At 39.1% G+C, this 24,855-nt stretch overlaps 1 protein-coding gene across 1 annotated transcript in view; it reads right to left on the bottom strand.

Annotated features, from left to right (window-relative positions):
* The window catches only part of LOC138143210 (beta-1,4 N-acetylgalactosaminyltransferase 2-like), a 50,426-nt gene extending 28,531 nt beyond the window's left edge, over nucleotides 1-21,895 (bottom strand). Inside the window, 5 exon segments of the mRNA XM_069064454.1 lie at nucleotides 3,015-3,118; nucleotides 6,817-6,948; nucleotides 17,918-18,104; nucleotides 20,626-20,825; nucleotides 21,840-21,895. Coding sequence (XP_068920555.1) covers nucleotides 3,015-3,118; nucleotides 6,817-6,948; nucleotides 17,918-18,104; nucleotides 20,626-20,825; nucleotides 21,840-21,895 — 679 coding nt within the window.
* Nucleotides 21,896-24,855: the final 2,960 nt, after the last annotated feature.

Below are 24,855 nucleotides of genomic sequence, written 5' to 3'. Positions count from 1 at the left end.
CCCCCAGCTTTGAAAACCCAGATGTTGGTGCTTTTCTCTCTGGTAACTAACTAGGTATGGATGTAATGGTCAGACAGTTGGAAGCCCTGTCTGTTGGTCCGTTTCTCTCTCTGTATTTTTTTTTGTCTGCTTGTAACTTCTATTTGTATTTCTTCTGAAGTTCAAGGTGCTTTTCCCCTGAACTAGGCAAATGATATGTTTGATTAAAGTAAGATGGTTAACCCCTTTTTGAGTTGCTTTTCTTTAGAAAAGTAGACCAAAGAACCTGTGCTGGCCATCATCCTGGGTATGCTAGGGTGTTTACTGCTACAAGGGTTTAGCTTCTTTCTCTCACCTTCTACTCTTGCTTTTCCCTATAGGTGATGGAATGTTTCACACATACCCTTCAATCTGGGCAGAACTGTCTTATGCTTCTATGTCTGTCTGTGTCACTCTCTCTAAGCTTACTGTCCAACATTCATGATGCTCATTATATAGATGGGTTTGTGTGGACACGGCAGGCTTAAATAATGGTGAACTATGGTCTAAACATGTCTCAGAAAACTGAAACTCCATGGCCTCTCTTGGGCCCATCCTTGGTTAATTAGTGAATGATTCTCCTCACTTTTCACCTTCAGCTGTTTTTCTGTGCTATTACTGCCTGACTTCCTGATAAAATTAGGTTTTGTTGTTTTTTTTTTACTGGGAACTGCTTCTTATCCACTCTCTCCTCTGCCCCTCTTGTTTCTGCTACAGATTGTTTCATTGGCACAAATCAGGACTTGGAACTCATTATACTTCGTCCCACTTAGAAAATAGCATCAGTACCTAGCTAGACCTAGCTAGCTCACAATGTATTAATGGTTGTAAGGGTTATGGGATTTAAAGATCTTCCATGCCCCATTGGACTTGCTGACATAGCAGGAAGGGGTGGAGCAAGAGGAAGCAGAAGCCAAGCTAGAGTTCCTGTGGTGACTGGTGGCAGCAGCTGCAGAGGTAGTGGCTGAGGTGGAGGAGAAGGCATGAATCCTTTTTTAGGAGCCAGCCAGAATTTCTGCTAAGGACTCCTGCTGAGGACTGCCAGGGACCGGAACTGTGGGGGGCCAGAACTTCTGGGAGCATGCTTCTTAGATGCTGAGCAGTTGCTGTAAGTGGGGCAAGGAGGACCTTTGTCTGAGGTAGCCTGTTCTGTTTTAAAGGCTTGAGAATGTGGGTGTTTACTACATTAACTACATGTGCCAACTTCATAACTACTGTGATGACTTTGACTTTTTGGTTTTGGGACCTAGTTATTTGGTATTTCAATAAATGTTCTAGCTTTATCTCCCATATAAAGAGCCCGGTATATTTTGTGATTAATAACCACATCAGTATATTTATAATTGCCATAGGCATTGTGAATATTTGCATTGTTGATACACTGGTCTGAACCTCCTTTACCTCCTCTCCTCCCATTGTCCGCAGAAGTGCAGATTTATCAAGGCCTCTTGATCTCACAAGTTACTTAAGGGTATTGGCAGGCTGATCTAGAAGCCTTTGGTTATGTTAGAAGAACTAGTCAACATAGCTCACCCACTTGAGGAAGAATTGCAGGAATTTCTAGAACTTAATCCATGATATTTCTACTCTATGTTGGAAGTAACACTCTCACTCTTATGTTTCCCCTGTGTTCTCTCAGGGTGAATGTCAAAAGACACTGGTGTTCCTGGGGCAATATGTATCAACCTCACACACAGATTTGGAGTCAAAAGACCTGGGTGTTGAAATTCTTGTTCCACCACTTACTCTCTGTGTAAAAAGCAGAGACATCATCTTGCTGACAAAGGTTTGTATTATAGTCAAAGTTAGGGTTTTTTCAGTGGTAATGTATGGCTATGAAAGTTGGATTATATGGAAAGCTGAGTGCCACAGAATCAATGCTCTCAAATGGTGGTGCTAAAGAGGAATTTTGAGAGTTTCTTAGCTAGCAAATAGATCAAATCAGATAATACTTAAAGAAATTAATTCAGATTACTCATTGGAAGGATAAATACTGAAACTGAAGCTTAAATACTTTGACCATATAATGAGAAGATGGGACTCATTAGAAAAGATCCTGATGTTGGGAAAGATTTAAGTCGAAAGGAAAAGTGGATGGCAGAGGATGGGGTGGATAGATAGTGTCATGAAAGCAAAAAAAAATGTGAGCTTGAAAAGACTTTGGGAAACAGTGGAGGTCTGGAATGCTATGGTCTACATGTGCCAACTTCATAACTACTGTGCTGGCTTGGACTTTCTGGTTTTGGGACTTAGTTTATGACTGACTGAATGAATAACAACAAAGAAGTGGTTTGTGGGCAAACTGATATATTTGTTATTCTTGCATTTGACTTACATGAATAACTGTGGTGTTATTTTTGTTTCTTTTAATTTATTGTTAAGTAAATAGTTTCATTTACTATCTAACATACCTTTATTGTTTAGCCATTCCCCAGTTGAAGGGCATCCCCTCAATTTCCAGTTCTTTGCCATCACAAAAAAATGTTATAAATATTATATAAATGTAACTCCACAGGTGAGAGCATGAGATCTGTGATGACTATGAAGAATGTATTACCCCACTAAAAGGCTACCATAGGATCCTGAGAGAATTTGAGCATAGCCAGTAGTGATCCTTTTCTGAGAACTTAGATCTGATGGTGTGACTTCAAGTTGAATTGAATGAATCAGACAAAAGATTGAATTTGGGGGGGGGGAGGCGCAATGCAAGAGGTAAATTACCTCAGTTGTTACACACATGCTTTATATATACTTATATGTCTGTATGTGTTTTCTCCTTCATTAGAATGTAAGCTCCTTGAATGCAGGAACTTTTTCACTTTTTTCTTTGTATCCCCAGAACTAGCCTGAAACACAGCAGGCACATAATTAATGACCATTGATTGACTGATTAAGAGTGAGAAAATTAGATGATAAAATTGTCCATTACTCAGCCTTGGGAGCAAGCATGAAAATAAGGGAGGTGAATAGGACCAGGGAAATGTCCAGGCACTTACCTGGGATTAGAATTGTGTGAGGGGGCATCACCTCCACCCCATGAATAGGATACCCAAAAGGGATATTTGGCTGAGCCAGCACAGGTGGAGGGTGGGGCAGTCCTCTGCAGAAGAAAAAGAAACATAAATGAAGTGTTCTGAGGTCCTCTTTTCCCATTTGTTCTCACCTCCAAGAAACAATTAAGAAACAGTTCCATGGGCAGTGACTTGTGATGGTCTGTGGGAAGAGACACCATGGGGAAACTTTCCACCTGATTGCAGAAATGTGGTTCCTGCCTTTGGTGAGCTCCCACTATATTAGGGGAGACATAGTACTTTCTTTCTGGAGGCACCTAATCTAATTGTAGGAAATAGAGTATAGACACCAAATATAGCTTGAGGACATCTATAGAGTCATCCAGAGATGGGTTGAAAAGTAATGTTGTATAAACTTTTTCATATTTGCTCATTGGAGGAGGTGGAGTTTGAAGACTTAAGTTACTGGATAAGGCTCAGGGAATTTTCTTGAACCTAAAAATAAAAAGTCTAAGGAAGGATTTTCAAGGATTGTACCGGTCTTTCCAGGAATCTTTGACAAAACAGTGTCATCTGATAGTTACTGCAAGAACCTTTGATACATTGATGGAGTGGCTGTTTCACAAGTGTGATTCTATTTCTTGATGCAAATTCTCCATTGAGGATCCAATCCATTCACAAAAAGAGCTGCTATAAATATTTTTGTACATGTGGATCCTTTTCCCATTTTTATGATCTCTTTGGGATACAGCCCTAGAAGTGGTATTCCTGGGTCAAAGAGTATGCACAGTTTTATAGCCCTTTGGGCATAGTTCCAAATTGCTCTCCAGAATGGTTAGATAAGTTCACAATTCCACCAACAATGCATTAGTGTACCAATTTTCCCACATCTTCCCCAACATTTATCAATTTTCTGTTTTGTCATTTTAGCCAATCTGATAGGTATGAGGCAGTACATCAAAGTTGTTTTGATTTGCATTTCTCTAATCAATAGTGACTTAGAGCCTTTTTTTATATGACTATAGATAGCTTAAATTTCTTCCTCTGGAAATTGCCTGTTCATACTCTTGTCAAAGGTTCTTGCAGTAACTAGCAGATTATTTTTTCTAGCTCTGTAATTTTTGGTAGTTTGATAGGTATGGCACTGAATAAGTAAATTAATATAGGTAGAATTGTCATTTTTATTATGTTAACTCAGACTACCCATGAGCAACTAATATTTTCCCAATGATTTAGATCTGACTTTATTTGTGTGAAAAGTGTTTTGTAATTACATTCATATAGTTCCTGGGTTTATTTTGGCAGGTAGACTCACAAGAATTTTATAATGTCTACAGTAACTTTAAATGAAATTTCTCTATCTCTTGTTGGATTTTGTTACTAATATATAGAAATGCCAATGATTTATGTGAGTTTATTTTATATCCTGCAACTTTGCTAAACTTCTTTATTATTTCAAGTAGTTTTGTACTTGATTCTCTAGGATTCTCTAAGTACACCATCATATCATCTGCAAATAGTGATAGCTTTGTTTCTTCTTTGCCTATTTTAATTCTTTCCATTTCTTTTTTTTCTCCTATTGCTAAAGCTAACATTTCTAGTACAATATTGAATAACAGTGGTGATAATGGACACCCTTGTTTCACCCTTGATCTTATTGGAAATGCTTCTAACTTATCCCCATTACACATAATGCTTACTGTTGGTTTTAGATAGATTTTATTTATCATTTTAAGGAGGACTCCATTTATTTCTATGTTCTTTAGTGTTTTTGATAGTAATTGGTGCTGTATTTTGTCAAAAGCTTTTTCTGCATCTGTTGAGATAATCATATGATTTCTGTTGGTTTAATTTTTGATATGGTCAATTATATTGATAGTTTTCCTAATATTGAACCAGCCCTGTACTTCTGGTATGAATCCTACCTGGTCATAGTGTGTTATCCTCAAGATAAGCTGCTGTAATCTCTTTGCTAATATTTTATTTAAAATTTTTGCATCTGTATTCATTAGGGAAATTGTTCTATAATTTTCTTTCTCTTTTTTGACTCTTCATGGTTTAGGTATCAGCACCATATTTGTATCATTAAAAGATTTTGATAGGACCCCTTCTTTGCCTATTTTCCCAAATAGTTAATACAGTTTTGGAATTAGTTGTTCTTTAAAAGTTTGGCAGAATTCATTTGTAAATCCATCTGACCCTGAAAGTTTTTTCTTAGGGAGTTCACTGATGGTACATTGGATTTCTTTTTCTGAAATGTAATTAAGTATTTTATTTCCTCTTCTGTTAAAACGGGCAGTTTATAACTTTGTAAATATTCATCCATTTCACTAAGACTATGAAATGGATTGTCATACAGTTGGGCAAAATAGCTCCTAATTATTATTTTGATTTCTTCTTCATTGGTGGTGAATTCACCTGTTTAATTTTTGATCCTGGTAATTTCATTTTCTTCTTCCTTTTTTTAAATAAAATTAACCAAAATTTTATCTATTCTATTGGTTTTTTTCCCCCCATAAAGAAGCTCTTAGTTTTATTTATTGGTTTCCAATAGTTTTCTTAATTTCAATTTTATTAATCTCTCCTTTCGTTTTCATAATTTTTAATTTGGTATTTAATTGGGGTTTTAAAAATTTGTTCTTTTTCTAGCTTTTTTATTTGCATGCCCAATTCATCAATATCCCCTTTCTCTATTTTATTCATGTAAGCATTTAGAGAAATAAAACTTCCCCTAAAAAGTGCTTTTGCTGCATCCCATAAGTTCTGGTATATTATCTCATTATTGTCATTCTTTTGGATGATGTCATCAATTGTTTCCACTCATTCTTTAGGATTAGACTATTTAGTTTCCAATTAATTTTTACTCTTTCCATGGCCCTTTAGTACATGTTAGTACTCTTAATACTTTTAGGCTCCATAACCCATCACACACAGAGACACACCCTACCACCAACAATCAGAGTTTTGTCCACAGAGGCAGCATATGCATTAGTGGTGGCGAATAATGACTGCCCTTGAATAGGACCTGAATAGAGTTTACCTAAATACCCATACAAAATTCAAGTTCCAAGTGGATTCTCTATCCTTTTGTTGTTGCTGCTGTTCAGTTGTGGCCCTATTTGGGGTTTTCTTGGCAATGATACTATAGTGGCTTGCTGTTTCCTTCTCCATTTCATTTTATGATGAGGAAACTGAGGCCAACAGGGCTAAGCAACTTTCCCAAGGTCACATCGCTGCTAAGTGTCTAAGCCCAGGTTTGAATTCATGAAGATGAGTCTTTCTGATTCCAAGCCCACTACACCACCGAGGGGCCCATCTCTATTACTTTACACAACTCTTTCCCTCACCCTCAGATATTTCCTGTTTTTTTCCCCTCAGTTCCATCTTCCCAGCCCCTCAAACTGAACCAAATCCCCCTCACAAATGGCATTATGACAAAAGAAGGATCACTCACAAAGCCAGGAAAAAGGGAGAGAGTATAAGTGCTACCAAGAGTTAGGCTCTAGGGGCGGCTAGGTGGCACAGTGAATAGAGCACTGGCCCTGGAGTCAGGAGGACCTGAGTTCAAATCCGACCTCAGATACTTAACACAAAAACTAGCCGTGTGACATTGGGCAAGTCACTTAACCCCAATTGTCCTCCCCCCCAAAAAAGAGACAGAGTTGTGTTCTATGGGGCCTCATGAGAGAACTTGCCCCAGGATCCACTTGAGACAGAGACACTGGAAAATCCCCCTAAGACACAGCCAGAGATATTCTAGAGATTCTTCATATCAAGTCTGCATTACCTTCTTTGGAAGTGTTCAAATTCTGCCTTTCTCCTGATTTTCACTGCCTCAAGTTCACTCTCATTGTAGGACTCTTGAAAGATGTAATTCCCTGGTTGCTTTTCACATTCACACTGCCTTTGGGGGAAAAGCCTGAAGAAAGAAAGCAGACTATGAACATCATCCATGTGGGGGGACTGGAATGGGAGGGGACCCCTAGACTCAGTCCAGTAAAACAGCACCCCATTATTTTTTTGCTTTTGTTCCTGGAGCTGGTCTAGTTAGATTAAAAGACTATGAAATGAGTGGTCATCTTAAAGAGATGTCAAGGCTAGAGATGTGGAAGAAGTTATGGGACCAGAGTCACTATTAATTTTTCATGTGATGCCATCCGGTTTTCAGTTAGGATTCACCCCAAAGCCACCACACAACAAGGAAAAAAAAGGAAGAGGAAGGCAGAGCAACTACAGATATGGTTCTTCACATATGCAAAGAAATTCCAAGAGTCGATCCAACTCTAGGAAAGGGAACAGAAGAGAAATCCGTTGTACTTAGTAGAAGAGACAGGAAATGATGGCCAAAGAAGTAAAGCAGTTTTTAAATGTGCATCGCTTCTCAAAACCCCAAATAAATAACCTGGCTGAACCTACTAAGTCAGGCACTGTACTACTCATTAGGGATTCCAAGACAAAAACAAAATAGTCCCTGCCCTCAAGGAGCTTATGTTCTATTGGAAGGAAAAACACAAATACCTATGATTAAATATGAAATATGTGCAAGGTAAATATTATGGGGAGCACAAACGACAGAGAAAGATTTCTTAAAGGAGAGGGCAGTTGATCCTTGAAGAAAGTTAAGAAATTTCCAGAGGCAGAGGCGAGGAACAGGAAAGGATTATGCTTAGATTTTAAGAACTATTTTTTATTTTTAAAATTATAAATATAATAATTATAAAAGCAATCAAGTATGTATATTACATAAGATATGCAAAATATTATTTAGGAGCAGTTCTAGCAATGAAATTCTTAAGTCCAAAGGTATGATTTGTTTGGGGACCTTTCTTGCATCTTGTCATGTTGAACTTCAAACACTTTGCAGCCAGCTACTGTCCCCACAACAAAGTCATAAAATGTCTGTTTTTCTGTAGTTCCACCAACATTGAATTTGATGGATTTTTCCTTTGACTTTTTTTTTCTTTTTGAAGGGGGGAAGGCAGGGCAATTGGGGTTGTGACTTGCCCAAGGTCACATGGCTAGTAAGTGTTAAGTGTCTGAGGCTGGATTTGAACTTGGGTCCTCCTGACTCCAGGGTTGATGCTCTATTTATTGCACCATGTATCATGCTCCTTGATCATTTTTTCAAAGTTAATGGATATCAAGCTGTCTTATTTTATGTTTCTTTGACATTTAGATTACTTGAACATCTTTTAAAATAGTCACCTACTGTCAACATTTCCTCCTTCAATAATTATTCATGTCCTTTGATCACTTCTCCATTGGTGAGTGGTGTTATTCTGAAAGTTATGTATTAATTCTTTATAAATTCTGGATGTCAGACCACTATCAACTTGAAACCTGTAACTTTCTATAAATATTTTCCATAAACTGTTTTTTCTTTCACTTTAGAAGCACTATTTTTGGGGGGACAAAATCTTTTTATCTTTCTATAATCAAACCCATCCATTTTATCCCTGATTATATATTTCATATATCTAATGTTTTCATTATAAAAATTACTTCTTTCTCCATAACTGAGACAAATACGTTTTTCTGTTTTCTTCCAATTATTTATGGGTAAAGCAATTAAGATCACTGATCTAGTTAGACAGTATTGTAGTGTATCATATGGAGTATTTCTTGAAATATATTTTTCACGATGAAGCTACGATTTTGCCAACAATCTTTATTGGATGGTGATTCTATGCCCCATGAATTTTTAGACCTGTGTTTGCCCTACACCCTCTTTCATACGCTGGATTCTATTTCTAGGCTTTCTGTTTTAGTCTTCAGATATGTTTCTCAATTTTTTTCATCAGCCTCAGTTTAAAAAAAAAAACTTATACTTTGAAATGTCACAGGGAAAATTGTCCTTCACCTATTCTGCCATTTTCCTAGTTCATTCATTTACCATCAGTTACTCTGGTTGGTTTCAACTCCACACATCTTGCCTCCCCTAGGGTAAGCTCATCATTGAAATCTCAGTATCTTGGTGACTGATTCAGTTTTGCTACTCAACACCACTTCAGTACCCTCAGCTGCCTCTCCTTCTATTTGGAGGGCTTTTATAAGTGGCTCAAATTTTTCCAGCTATGACTTTGTTTACCATCAGCTACTATGCTTAATTTCAATTCCACTTCATTCTCTTCCCCTCCCTCCTTTAGCTTCCTTTTCGGTATTGTCTTCTCATTAGATTGTAAGCTCCTTGAGAGCAGAGACTGTCTTTCTTATTTGTATCCCCAAGCTTGGCACAATATCTGGCATGTAGTAGGCACTTAATATTAATCGACTATTGTTCAAATGTATGATTGGTTTGGGGATCTTTCCTGTAACTTTGACACATGAAACTTCAAACATTTTGCCCCCAGCTACTGTCCTCCCAACTGTTCCTCTGTCTTTTGAAAAATGAAATGATAATTGGGTCAAGAAATTTTTAAATATTCTACTTTTAGACAATTCTTTTTTTCTATTCTTGCCTTCTAGTTTTCAATTTGAATTTTCACAGAAATTTGGCTAACACAGTGGATTATAGTCAGGATCCACAGGGCTCTTGAGGAGCTACAGGATGGGGCTGAATTTAATAAGATGAAATTCAATAAGGATAAATATCAAGTCTTGCTCTTGGGTGCAAAACAAAAAATCAATTTCCCAAGTTTATGGTGGGGAAGCATAGATAGGGTAGTATAATGGGAATGTAAATTTTAAATATCTTCCCTGCCCCTAGGCTAAAGTGCACCTGGAGCCTGGGGTGGGAGGCTTGTTTTTCAGTAGATACTTTTTGATTGGCCAGTGGGTCCAAAAGATTGTTACATTCTCTGAGCCAGGAGAAGGCTATATAAGCCCTGATTGGACAGTTTGGAAATCTGTCTACTTGATCTGTTTCTGTCTTGATAATTCTGTCTGTATATTCTGAAGTTCGGGGTGCTGACTTCTTTCCCCTGAACTAGGTAAACGATACATGTTTGACTAATTAAAGTAAGCTTGTTAACCCATTTTGAGTTGCTTTCCTTTATCAAAGCAGATCCAAGAACCTGTGGGCAGCCACCCTGAGGACGCTTGGGGTGCTTGCTGCTACAGGTAGTTATTCTGAAAAAGATCTGGAATTTTGAGTGGACTGAAAGCTCAATATGGAAGCCACTGTGACATGGCAGTCAAAAAAGCTAATGTAACCTTGGCTGCACTAAAAGGACAGAGCTTTCAGGAACAGAGAAGTGAGAATCTCACTGTATCTGGTTTTCATCAGGCCTCATCTGGAGTACTGTGCTCAGTTCTGGGCACCCTGGTTTAGGAGTGACATTGATAAATTAGAGAATGTTCAAAGAGGGGCAACCAGCATGACCAATGACCTTGAGTTTATGTCATATGAAGATATGATGAAAGAACATGGATAGACTAGTAAAGAGAAGACTCAGTGGGTTCGTTGTCATCAAGTATTTGAAGGGCTTCATATGGAGAATGGACAAGGCAGAACCAGAAGCAAGGGGTGAAAGTTGGAAAGAAGAAAATTTAGACCAATCAGGAAAGAACTCCCCCAAATTAGAGCTGTCTCCAATGATATGGGCTGCTTCCAGAGGTTGTAGCTTTCTCTTCCTTGGAGGTCTTCAAGCAGAAGGCTGTATGACCACTTGTAGGCTTTCTTACAGTAGGGATTCTTTTGTTCATGGGATGAAATAGATGGCTCTGAGGTCCTTGCAAGCCCTCACATTCTCTTGATTCTGTGGCTGAATCAGTGCTCAAAGCCATAGCTTTTTGTAGCTTGACATGGCCAACACTTTGGGAAGTTTTGACAAGGTGGGGGGAGTCCTTTGTCCAGTTCTCCCTTGATTTCTCTTAAATTCATATTTAGATGGTCTTTCTATGTCTTCACACACTGAAAACTAATTATCTGATGGAGTCCTTTGTTATTGCAAAAGTGGTTTCTCTGTAAATTCTCTTTATTTTGCTGGTGGTATGTAGGAATATATATATATATGTATGTATATATAATTTTATGGTTTAACTGTATGTCTTGCTACTTTGCCAAAGTTGTGTCTTAGTACAATTCGATTATTGTTGAGAATTTTCTAAGGATGCAGTCATGCCATATGAAAATAAAGGGATATCTTAACTTGTTTCATGTCTATTCTTATGCTATTAATTTCTTTTTTCATAGGGGCAGCCAGGTGGTGCAGTGAATAGAGCACTGGCCCTGGAGTCAGGAGGACCTGAGTTCAAATCTGGCCTCAGACACTTAACACAAAAATTAGCCATGTGACCTTGGGCAAGTCATTTAACCCCAATTGCCCTACCTTCCCCCTCCAAAGAAAAGCAAAAAAAAAAAATTTCTCTTTTCATGCTAGCTACTAAAGCATAATTTAAAGCAGCAATATTTGCTTTCATTATTTCTATTTGATGGTTTTTGAAACGTGATCAATAATTATATTTTAAAACAATAACTTGTATTGGGTTTTGAATTTTTTTTGCCATATTTGAACAGATCCTCCTATTCCCATATTTTTAGCATCTTTAAACTTAATATAACTAACTATTTTTATCAAAGATTTTCTCTGCACCTCTTTGTATAATCATTCCATCTTTATTTTTTCTCTTGTTGCTAAGATTTATGTTTATTTCCTGCTATTAAAACATCTTTGCATTCAAATTACAAATGCTATTTGATCCTAACAGATAATTTTTCTTTATTACTTAATCAGTTTGCTAGTATTTTATTTATTATTTTCACTGCTATTTATGATTACAGTGGCCTTTAGTTTTCTTTCTAGAAAACTAAAGTCTAATCTTTGCCTAGTTTAGCAATCAAAATATTATTTTCCTCATTCCCCTTTTTGTTTAGAAAGAACCTGTATGAGATTAGAGTTATTTGTTCTTTAAAAGTTCGGGATAATTAACTTAAGAGTCCATTTGAACCCAGTTCCTTTTTTTCAGCTATGATTTTTTTTCATGAGTTCTTGAATTTCTCCTTCCATAAGGTCTTTGGTGGTTCTATTTAGTTCATCTATTTCTTAGATTTGTCAATCATGACATTTTATTGTTTTAAAAAGTCATCCATTTTTTTTAAAGTTTTAAAATTGTGATTATGTGTGATTATCTTTAGAATATAAGTTAATAATAATAACATTTATATAACACAATTATCAAACTCTACATAATTATCTGATTTGATCCACATAACAACCCTGGGAGGTAAATGTTATTATTATCCCCATTTTACAGCTAAAGAAACAGATGAGGAAAATTACTTGCCCAGGGTCACACAGCTAACAAGTGTATGAGGCTGAATTTGAACTCAGGTCTTCCTGATCCCAGGTGTAGTACTCTATCCACTGAACTGCCCTGCTGAATTTTATGTAGAATGTGCAGATATTCCTTTGTCCTGCTTCTGATCCAATCATGTAAGAAGCCTTGGTGAGATGTGTCCATTTTGTCCATAAGTGATTTGGAGTCTGTATTATGCTGTGATTTTGGCTGGCTATGACCTTAGGAACCAGTGACTCAAGAGGTACTGAACTAAAACAGTTCAAATACAGAAAGATTTATATATGCTTCTACCTCAGCCTCCTTTTCTTTCTTTTCCTTCCTGGAAGTGTGTGAGGCAAGAACTCCTATGAGCTACAGGGAAGGATAAGGGGAAGCACTTAGCCACCATGTGTCTGTGAACACAAGCCTCTTCTCCATCTTTTGTGCTGATTCTGTTCTGATCTTAGGTGAATGAGTATCCCTAGAGTGGAGCTCCCTGGTGACCAGTGAGACTGGACAATACATCAAAGCTAAGAGGGGTTCCATTGGCTACCAGAGTCACTAGTAACAATGGCCAGGGTCAGAGAGAAGACCAATTAGCCAAAGCCCAGCCACATAATTAACTAACCCAGCAGTGGATTGACCCATCAGCCGAGACCTGAAATGGGACAAAGAACCTAGATTACAGTCATCTGGACTGCAGCAGAAATAAAAGCATCACACCATGATCCAAAATGATGCACAAATTTCCCCTACCATCCAGAATGGTTGAGACTTTTACCTTGCTTCTTGAAACTAATTATGGAAGTTTACATAAGTTTCAACTTTTGGGTTGAGACCCAAAGCACCCAGTTAAAGCACTTAATAGTCAATTATTAATTTTCAGAAGTTAAAACATTTTGCAACCAATTTGGCCCACCCACTAATACACTTTATCAATTTACTTAACCCCCATGATTGTTCCACTTATGTTTTCTTACTTATCTTAGCTTGCCTGGTCTTGTCATCTACCTTCTCCTCCCCCTTTCATCTATCACTTCAACCTCTACTTTCTAGTCAATTTTTATCTTCTTTAATCCTTTTATATCCTCTTTAATTGTCCTTGCTCTTCTCTTACAGCCTAAAAATAGATACTAAACCAGGATCTGGGCCTGGAGATTGTTTTCCTTTAACTTTTCTTCAATTTCTTCCAAATTTTATCAAGTTTTTTGTCTCCCCAAGTTCAACTTCTGCCCTGCTTTGCTAGTTCAAATCCATCCAAGATGCTGAAATGATTTCTTTCTTCCCACTTAGCTCAAACCCTCCTCTGATCTCCTATTCCTTCCCCTACAACCTTCTCCCACAGTAGCCAGAAGTATAATCCTAGAAGAGATGAACACCAGAATTCCTTAGCAGGAAACTGCACCCAGCAGAGATTAAACACAGAGAAGGCATTAAACTCTGCAAGAACAACAGTGCAACACCCAGTTTAGACTATAGACTCATCAGTCATCAAGGGTCACCTAGACATTCATGAAATAATGTACTTAGAAGATGAGCCACACCCAGTCAGAATCAGAGCTGCATGATAACATCACAATGGTTATATAACCTAAGAGACATAAATTTCTCCTGCATTTGTTCTGAGTACACATATTTCTGGGCAGCTAGGTGGCACGGCAGATAGAACACCAAACCTGGAGTCAGGAAGACTCATCTTCCTGAGTTCAAATCTGGCCTCAGACTTCCTAACTGTGTGACCTTTCACAAGTCACTTAACCCTGCCTGCCTCAGTTTCCCCATCTGTCAAATGAGCTGGAGAAGGAAATAGCAAAACAATCCTCTATCTTTGCCAAGAAAATTCCAAAAGGGGTCACGAAGAGTCAGACACGACTGAAAACGACTGACCGACCGCATGCATTTCCTAATTGTGCACTCTTCTCCATCCAGCTTATCCAGGTGTTCCCATGAATATTCCACCCCTGGAATCCTCTGCATCTCCATCTCCTCCTGGCTCCCCTTGTGTCCTCAAATTAAACCCCACCTGCTTCAGGAGGCCTTTCACATTGTCTTCCAATTCTTCACTCTGAGAATACCTTTCTTTTCAACTGCATATGCACAAGAGTGCACACAAAGTGATTTTCATGTTGTTTTCCCTGTTAGCATGTGAGCTTCCTGAGACACCAGGATCATAGTTTTTTGCCTTTCTTTGAATCCCCAGTGCTTGCCACAGTGCCTGGGTCACAGTAAACACTTAATAAATGCTTTCTGATTGGCTGACTGACGTATATTCCTTACACACCTGCTCTTCCCATTCATGGTGCATGTTGGATTTTAAGGATTGGAGGGCAAGGTTCTGTTGCTACTTTTCTATGTTATTTCATTATGTGTCTTTGTTTTTAGCTACCTGTGTCCTCTGGTTGACTAGAAAAAACATAAAAACATTCTTGGGGGGTACAATTTTGAGTGGATGTGGATACCTAGAATACTTTATTCTGTTATTCTCTGTGTGAGTGATGATATATGGCCTCAGTTATAACACTGCTCTCCTGTGGGGATTAAGATCGTCCAACCTACAATAAAACAAATTGAGGCAGAGCTCTAAGCCAATGGCACTTTATTATGGTGCCCTCTAATCACTGGACTTTAGATCTTCCTCATGATCTGAGATGCCCCCTTCTTCTAGAGCCTTGTTGTTTGTTTTGTTTTTGTTTTTTGGCAGGGCAATTGGGGTTAAGTGACTTGCCTAAGGTCACAGGGATAGTATGTCAAATGTCTGAGGTTGGATTTGTACTCAGGTACTCCTGACTCCAAGGCCGGTGCTCTATTCACTGCACCACCCAGCTGCCCTACCCCAGCCCCCCAGGGCCTTATTTTTATAAGGTTTGATTCCAAATTTAATACCTGAACACTCTAGAGGGTCTATACAAAATACAAAATCCCATTGGTTAATAGACCATGAGCTAGATATGGTATTTCAGCAGGGGATTCTCAGGTTGGGGGAAGCATGGGGCATTTACACTAACTAAATTGTCATAAGATGGTAATATTGGACAAGAAGAATGGTCTGGAGGTACAAAGTAAGTTGGGGAACTTTCAGTCACCACAAAGAAAAACAAGGGTGGAGGGACTCTAGTCACCTTCCTATGATTAAGCCAAGGGCATTTACAATCTGCAGCTCATGGCTCTGGGGCCCAGTATATAGAACTTATACTCACCACCTCATAGCAAATATTAATACTGATTGGAATAGAGTAGGAGTCTAAATGAATTATTTCTCATACTCCTCTTCAGCTGTCTCCTGTTCTAATTAAAACACTAACCCAGGAATAAAATTCATCACTGAGCAACTCAGAGACAGTCATTCAGAAAAGTATGAAATGCCTACTATGTATGTACCAAGCACTGTACTAACAGCAAGGGCAGAAGACAAAAAGCAGTCAAGGGCCCTGCTTTTAAGGAGTTCATATTCTATTGGTAGGAGCAGGGCTTAGAGATGGAGCTGGAGACAAGTAGTGGTGCCAATATGGACACAGATGTATTTTCAGCCAAAATAGTACAAAGTAAATACAGAGCCATTTCTGGGGTGAGGTGTGCCCAGTGTGCAGTAATAGTAGCAACTAGGAGAATCCTGTTAGGTTTCATGTAGTCATTGGTACTTGAGATGAGCTTTAAAGGAAGCCAGGGATTCTAAGAAGTGGAATTGTGAAAAGAATGCATTCCAGGCACGGAGAATAAAGGCATAGAGATGGGAGGTACAATGTCATGTATGGAGGTCGGTTTGGTGGAGTGTGTGAAGAGGAGGAATATGCAATAAGTCTGGGAAGGTAGACTGGAGGATGGTAAATGCCAAACAAAGGAGAGCCTTCATGGACTGTGTGGTATTTGAACTGGTTCTGCAAGAATAAACACCAGGCAGAGACTATGTAGGTGGGGTTGGAGCAGAGGAGGGGGAGCACTGCAGGTGATAGGGGACAGCCAGAGAGAAGGCCCCGAGCTGAGGGATGGAGGGTCTTGTGGGAGGAACAGCCAGTGGGCCAGGGGACATTGCCAAATTAGAAAGGATGGGAATTAGTATTTATTATATGCCTAATACACACATACACCAGGCACTGTGCTAAGCTCTTTACAACTATCTCATTTGAGTCTCATGACAACCCTAAGAAGTAGGTATTATTATTATTATCTCCATTTTATAGTTGAGGAAACAGAGACTAAGTGATTTGCTCAGGGTCACACAGCCAATATTTGAGGCTGGATTTGAACTCGGGTCTTCCTCATCACTTTATCCCTTACATTATCTAGCTACTTCCTAGGAAACAGGGTTAGCCATTGGAACTAGAGAACAAAATGATAGAATGTGGTACTGAGTTCTACAGGAGTTCAGAAAAGGGATGGAGAATTTAGGGAAGGCTTTAAGAAAGAAGTGTGTTTGAACTTAATTTTGTAGGATAGGTTAGGACTTGGACATGCTCAGATGAAAATGAGAGAAGGCAATTTTAAACAGTCTTGTAAATACCAAGGCAGGAGTGATTTCCCAGAAGAGTATTATATAATTATGTATGGGGGATTAAGTGTAAACACTGGAGAAATCCCTTAAGGGATGAGGTTAGAGAGAAATCTGTTTTGTATGGTTTGGGCTAGACCCTTTACAGGGTGGAGATGCTTTCTTGCCCGAGGTATAAAAGGCTTAGCCCATGGGAAGTTGGTGCCAAATGTTATCTTTTAATAAGGAAGTTTTTTTCTGACCTGTCATTGCTGATTTCTATAGTGAATGCAGAAACACAGGGAAATAGCCATTTTGTCTAACTTACTATCTTCTTTTATTTTTTCTAAAGCAACTGGGGTTAAGTAACTTGCTCAAGGTTACATGGCCAGTTATTTCTGGGTGTGGTGCTAAGTATCTGAGCCCAGATTTGATCCCAGGTCTCCCAACTCTGGGGTAACTTACTATCTTCTTAACCTTAGAAATGATATCCTCATCCTTGTCACTAGAAAAAGTTATTCTTATTGTATTTAATGGTTCACAAGTGCCTTAGCACATTTTTTTTTTGCCTTATTGCATCTTAACCCTAAGTCTAAATCACTGGACTGGCACAAAGAGGATTGAATAAGGGAAATCTGGCCCTTTAGAAAGGACTTTGGATTTTAAGATTGCCTATCCATAAACTGTGACGAGCACTATGATGGAATTTTCAGGGAATAAATTTTTTTTTTAACTGAGAAGAGAATATAGAGAGTATGCACAAGAGTAAGGTGTGAATTCTCCTGGCCCTGGTTATTCCCAGTATTCCTTTAGTAATTTGTTAAGGATGATCAGTGTTTCTAGTCCAGCTCAAACATCAGGTCTACAGTGATGTGACCTTTAAAATAAAGGACTTGAAGACTGAAAGCAACTCACAGGGGAGGGCGACACAGTTACCTGGTTACCTAGAGAAGAAGGATGCTCCTCCAACATTGCATTTGGAATTAGAGGACCAGGGTTTAAATCCAGACTTTGCCTTTTACTACCTCTATGACCTTGGGCTAGGTACTAAGAGCCTCTTTCATTTTCAGTTTCCAGATGTCCCAAATTAGAAGGGATTAATTGGTCTTTGAGGGTCCTTGCAACTATAAATCTGTAATTTAAAACTATCCAGTGAATGAGCAGAACTCAGGCAAGAGAAGTGGGGTAAGGGACAACATCTCACCAGAGTCCATCATAGTTAAAGAGTTTCCTGAGTTTCTCCTGGGACAATAACTTCAAGGCAAAGGGAGGTAGAAAGTCTGACTTCTGTAGGTATTCCTGGGGTTTCTGGAGATTTCTGAAGACTTGCAAGAAAAGACCACAAACCAACAAAAGGGAAAATACCAGTAACCATTTGAGATGGATCCATTTCCAGCTGTTGAAAGAAAGAAACAACATTTTACCTTACAGGTTTGTTTACTCCTCACAGTACTTGGACTAGGTGTCTAATTGCCTGGAGTCTGAGCAATGTAAATAACAAGAGACTGGAGCCCTGTGTTCAAGGGAATTCACAGTTTTAAGTCAGACACCTGAACAAAAATATTGGGCACAGGGAAAATAGCAGAACATCACCTTCCATCTGTCTGGAAAATGTGCACCCAGCACCTAGGGAGTGAGAAGCCCTGGGTATAACTGAAGATGTGGACATTAGTATTAGCTCAAAGATTTTTAATCCTTTCCACCAGTGGTGTCAAACTCAAATAGAAATGGGGCCACTAAACCATACTAAGGATCTCTGTGAAACACATGTTGGCTTAGTTTTAAAATGTAACATCTATTTTTATTGTATTTCTATCTATTTTGTTAAATATTTCCCAATTACATTTTTCTTTTTCAATCAATTACATTAATAACAAAAGATAGCCTATATCTTGTATAGGTTGATCTTTAATGTTTTTAATTTGTAGAATTAAACAAGCATTTCCATAACATAGTATAATAAAAAAGATGATTGCACATGAAACTACAGATCTACTATGCACAATTTGCTATTTCTTTCAACTATATAACAAAATTATGTAAATTTTTTCCCCATTTTTTTCTTCCCTTCCCCCACTCTAGAGATGGCTACCATTAGACACAAATAGGTACACACACACATACGTACACATATATGTATGTAAAATTATTCTCTACATACTTCTATTTTTCAGTTCTTTCTCTGGATGCATATGGCATCTTTCTTCACATATCCTTTATAGTTAATTTGGGTATTTATAATAGAAAAAATAGCTTATTCAAGTCAAAGTGATTCTTAAAACAATATTGCTATTCTCTTGGTTCTCTGCTCATTTCATCCCAATTACATTTTAATCTGGTTGGGTAGCCCTCAGGAGTGTTCTGGGCCACAGGTTACTTATTTGACATCTCTACCTTACACCTTAAAGCTGAATGGACATTTTTAGGGGATCTTTATCTCCAAATCTTTCACCATTTGAGGCCAATAAAGATAGGACAGTTTGGTGGATTAGGAATTGACTGAATGTGTGGATCCACTGAGGAATCATTAGAGCCATGATATCAACTTGGACAGAGGGGCCTCTAGTAGAATACACCCCAGGGATCCTGTCTTTGGCCTTGTGTTCTATTAAATACACTTATCAATGACTTAGGTAAAGGAACAGACAGGATGCTTATCAAATATGCAATGATCCAGAAAGACTGCAAAGGGCTAAAATGGCTAAAATCTTATTAGATGGTATTTGACAGAGGCAAATGTAAATATTTGTTTCAATAAATTGCTTCACAATTCACAGTGGAGGGGTCAAAGAGGGCAGTTTATCTGAAAGATATATGGGGATTTTCAAGGGCTATAGGTTCAATTAGAAGCCAATACTTTGCTTTGACATGAGAGCCAAAGAATTTCATGTGATTTTAGGTTGTATGAACACCATGTGAAAATCAAGAAGAGTCCCTCTGCATGCTGATCAGACCACATCTGCAGTATTGTGCTTAGATGTGGGTGCCATATTTTAGAAAGGATATTAGATGGTGAAGAGCTTGAGACACATTGAAATAACTGGTAACATTTAACTTAGAGAAAAAGGCTTGGGGAGAACAAGACAGCTGTCTTCAAATACTTAAAGGACTATTCTGTGGACAAGGGATTAAAACTTGTTCTGTAGGCCCCAAAGGCAGGACTACGAACAATGGATGTCTGCTGCAGAGAGGCAGATTTAGACCTATATAAGGAAACATTTTCTAACAGTCAGAGCAAGTTTAAATTAGAATGGGTTTCCTGGGAGATGATAGGCTCCTCTTACCTGGATATCTCCAAGCAGAGGTTGGAAGACCCTTAGTTGGAGAGGTGGGAGAAGGAATTCTTATTCAGATAATTAGTTTGGAAGAGATCAAAGGAGATTACATTACTCTGCAAAACCTTAAAGCATTATGTAAACGATATCTTCTTCATCATCATTATATTATTATATAGCCCTGGATATTTTTCCAACTCAGATTCTGTGACAGAACTTTGACCAGTTTCAAAGAAAATGTCTACAACCTAGGCAAAATCTCTCATGCAACTCTCCTTGAGAGGCTTGGAGGAGGCAAACAGGGATAATTATCATGGTTATACAGATGAGGAAACAGGTTCAATCATAACGCTAGAAAAAGCCTTTAAGGTTATTTAGTCTAACGACCTCACTTTAAAGAGAAGGAAGGAAACCATCATCTGGGACTGGGAACTGCCTCCCAGCGCTGGAGGTGATGCCCACACCCTTATCCTCTTCCTCAGACACGAATAAATTGGATGGAGAGGAGGAAAAGACTGTTGTGAGGGGTGAGCGCATAGACGGAGGGGATATTTTCTTTTCTAGAGTTGAAGCAGAAGACTCTCTAAGCCCAGAGGGTTCTCAGACAACACAGAGAAGGGGGCGGCTGGTGGCAGGGGCTCTGTTTTGTCCCATCAGGCAGCACTTTCCTTCTCAGCTTTCTGAACTGGGCAGAGGCGGATGCAAAGGGTCTGATACTGCGAGGGATGAGTAGCTTCTAGGTGAAAACTCCCAAATTTAACGTTTTCAAGCTCCAAGTCGGACGAATATGAGCGCTCAGAAATGAACGTTACGCACAAAAAAAGAACTTTCAACGGACTAGAGAGTTCCAAAAGGAGAGTTCTTTGGGGGAATGGGAGAGGTAGGGAGACAAGACTTAGCTTTGGTAAAAATCGGAGGGGCGTTGATCTTCCCTCCTGGTCGGTTTTTAGTTCTCCCTGGTTCCCAAAGCGCAACACCTGTCTACTCCTGAGACTTTTTACCCATCATCTTCCATATCCCATTCACCAAGGTGGTAGAGGAAAGACCTCAACGGGCTAAAATGGGTAAAATCTTATTAGATGGGATTAGATGTAAATATCTGTTTCAATAAATTGCTTCACAATTCACAGTGGAGGGGTCAAAGAGAGCAGTTTATCTGAAAGATATATGGGGATTTTCAATGGCAAAAGTAGCATAAGGCAGGGCACTTCAGGGTCAGTCCCTTCTACTTATTGGCGGTTTTAGCTTCGCCAAGCCAATTTCCCCTCTCTTGGACCGTTTCCTCCTCTAGAAAATGAAGGTTTGAAGTAGTTGCTTTCTAGATGTACCTTAACAGCTGTAAATCCCGAGATTCTTAGAAAAGGCAGTCACTTCTCCTGTAGCCCACACTTCCTCCCCCAAATTTCTTCTATTCCCCTCCAAGCCCCACGCCGCCCGCGTTCTCACTCACCCACAATAATCCATCAGGAATCCAGCAGACAAAATTAACCTGATCCACCTGCCGCCTCCAAAAGTGCTGGCTGTATGGAACTTAGTTCAGGTTCCGCCCACCTAAATCCCTCCCCTAAAAACAACCGCACCATTGAACTCAGTCCAACCTCCCCATCAACTTTCCTTCTGCCTCCCTCCCCTATTCCTGAGTAAGTTCCCCTAACCAGACTGCAGACTTCTCGGACTCTGGCAAGGTCCAAGGATGAAGCGAGAACTATGGAGGAGGAGGAACCTGCAGATGGACTCTGCTGGGACCTCAGGGGGTTGTGAGAGACCTCACGAGGTTGTAGGAGACCTCACGGGGTTGTAGGAGACCTCACGGGGTTGTAGGAGACCTCACGGGGTTGTAGGAGACCTCACGGGGTTGTAGGAGACCTCACGGCCGTATCTGATTCCCTTCCTGCTGAGGGACCCATTGGCGCCCAGTGCTGCTTGAGTACACTGGGCAGCAAGGACGGACGGTTACTGGTGGGTTCTTTCTCTGACTTTGTAGTTAAATGCTCCAGGCACGGCTGCGTTGGGAAGACTGAAACCTGGCCGCTGCCACTCCTCCTCTCCCGCAGCCGGGGGCTCCTGCCCCAACTTTTTCCCTGCCCGTCTCTGACGGGACTTGACCTTAGACTAGTCAACGGAATGAAACAAGTTGGAGTGATGCCTCAGGTAGAAATGTGCCTCTTCCTTCCCCAGGGTCAGCTTTCCCTTAGTGAGAAGAGTGAGCTGAGTCAGGAGACTCCAGCCCTGCTCCCCTCTCTAATGGGTCGTGTGACCTTTTGCAAGTTGTTTGACCAGTTCCCTCATGGGTTAAACCTGCTTACCTCACTCAGGTGGCCTTTGGGGTGATATAATGATAGAGGGCAAAAGTGCTTTGCAAAGTTAAAATCCTATAAAATGAAAGGTATGTGTTCTATTATTAGCCCTAATTGTTCTTTGTGGCCAGTAATCTCCAGAGCAGTCGAAGGGGCGTCTATCTTGAGGCCCTGCTTTTATAGGGGATGGAGACTATAGAAGGTAATGCTGACTCACCGAGATTTTCCTTTGGGGAATCTCTAAATACAGATCATCTAGGTCTCTGCGGATGTGGGGAAAAGGAATCCCTAGATCCAGCACTCAATTCAGCCATTTGGTACAGAACATCCTTTATTCAATCCCATAGAAAACGTAGAAGACACATAAAGTACTCACAGTAGCCCAGTTAACAATTCATACAATTCTGCTACCTTAATGGTGAGTCCTGTCTTTGCCAGGTCATCTCATACTCCAGATTCATAGCATAACTCTGTGGTTTGGGCTCCTTTCTAAAGAGAAACAAGCTTGAGGTGGACAGACAGGCAACGTCCTGATATTTTAGGGGTACTTGAACTCCCCTTATGAAGGGAAATACATTTGAGAATTCTGGACACCCTCCTCAAACCCCCGTTGGGTGTGGACAGTCATGATTATAGTGGAGGGCAAAATCTGGGTCTACACCTCATCATTTTGTGGCTTAGAATCGGTCCCTTGTGGTTCCTTCAGTTTCAGGGGCCATGTGCATGAACTTTACTCAGAAGGCACTAGGTAACCATTGAAGATTTTTGAGTGAAGGAGTGATGTGACAGGATCTATACATGAAAAAATATATATGTATATGTGTGTGTGTGTGTGTGTGTGTGTGAACGGGTTGGAGAGGGGAGATGGTGGAAGAAGCAATATCTGTAAGGAAGCTACTTGGGACAGGATTATTGGTGATGATAGGATTCTTTGGTGCTAACAGGGTCCATAAGAAAGGCAGTGAAGGATAGAGAGGAGTTGATTTGAGAGATATTATTGAAAAGGAATCAATAGAAGCTTGAAATTTATTGCATATGAGAAAGGAGAAAGAAGAATAAAAAAAAACTCCAAGATTATGCACACTCAAGTTCACATCAGAATTATCATTGATTTCTCATTCCCCTTTGTCCTTATAACCAATAAGTTGCCAAATCTTATTCATTTTTGCCTCCCCAACATTTTTTCTAACTGATCAATAAAAGAAAAAACCTAAGAGACAGGATTTCTGGATAATTAATAATCAATTTTGTGTGTGTGTGATACACACACAAAATTGAATAGGCTCAGATTCAATCTAACTGAGATTCAGTCTAGCCCACTTATCAATATAAGTGTCACAAATACTTAGACTCCTTAAGAGTCTACTCAATATGGTGAATCTTTAAGAAATTTTGTTTTTCTTTGACTGAAAAAAATTAAATACAAAATATATACAAAATAATTTATTGAGAAATTAATGATCAGAATAGACTTCCTGCAGAAAGTACTTGACATATTTTTGGACAAGGACGATGTAGGAATTTGTTTTGCTCAATCATGCATATTTTTTCAAAGATTTTGTTTTAAAATGGAAGAGAGTAGCAGAATGTATCAGAAAACAGAATACATTGTTTATGAGAAACATTCTTGAGAGATAAAGATTTACATAGAATTTGAGTGGGAGGAGTAAAATCCATCATGAATTTAAAAAAGCACATCATTTACTGATTGCAATAGCATAAAAATTCTTTTCAATAAAGGGCCTTTGAGGAAAGAATGAAAAAGTAACTGGAAATGAAATTACATAGTCCTAAAGAAATATTGGGTGAAAAAAACCAGTTATTTCAGTAAAGAAAATGACAAGAACGAGACAATATAATAAAACATATGGGATGCAGCTAAAGCACTTCTTAGGGGAAATATTGTATTGTTAAACACTTTCATCAATAAAAGAAAAAGAACAAATCAATGAATTTTGGCACAGCTAAAAAACTTAACAACAAAAAAAAATACCCTTGAATAAGCCAGAAAGAAAAATTAAATAAAATATGAAAATTGAATAAATGATTAATAAAACTGAAAGTAATGCAACCATTGAACTAATGAATCTGAAAGCTGATTTTTTTGTGTTAATTCTTTTTTACACACACACACACACACACACACACACACACACACACATATATATATATATATATATATATATATATATAAAAAGAATTAACACAAAAAAATCAGCTTTCAGATTCATTCCCTTTCCCCCCTGCCACTCACCCCCACTGGGGAGACAAGCAGTTCAGTATAGGTTGTACATGTGCGGCTAATGCAAAACAATAACATAGTAGATATATTGTAAAAGACTGACTATATTTCCCTCCCTCCTATCCCACCTCCCACTTGTTCTATTCTCTACTTTGATCCTGTCCCTTTTCAAAAGTGGGTGCTTCCAACTTCCCTCCCCCCCAGCCTGCCCTCCCTTCCATCATCCCCCCTCACATCCCCTTCCCCCCCTATTCTCCTGGAGGGCAGGCTGGGGGGGAGGGAAGTTGGAAGCACCCACTTTTGAAAAGGGACAGGATCAAAGTAGAGA

This window comes from Petaurus breviceps, unplaced genomic scaffold (assembly GCF_028583685.1).
Source record: "Petaurus breviceps papuanus isolate PSGF00001 unplaced genomic scaffold, PetGlider_PUasm1.0 90630, whole genome shotgun sequence".
Taxonomy (NCBI): domain Eukaryota; kingdom Metazoa; phylum Chordata; class Mammalia; order Diprotodontia; family Petauridae; genus Petaurus; species Petaurus breviceps.
The sequence above is the reverse complement of the archived record's forward strand: the minus strand, read 5'-3'. Positions and strand labels throughout refer to the sequence as shown.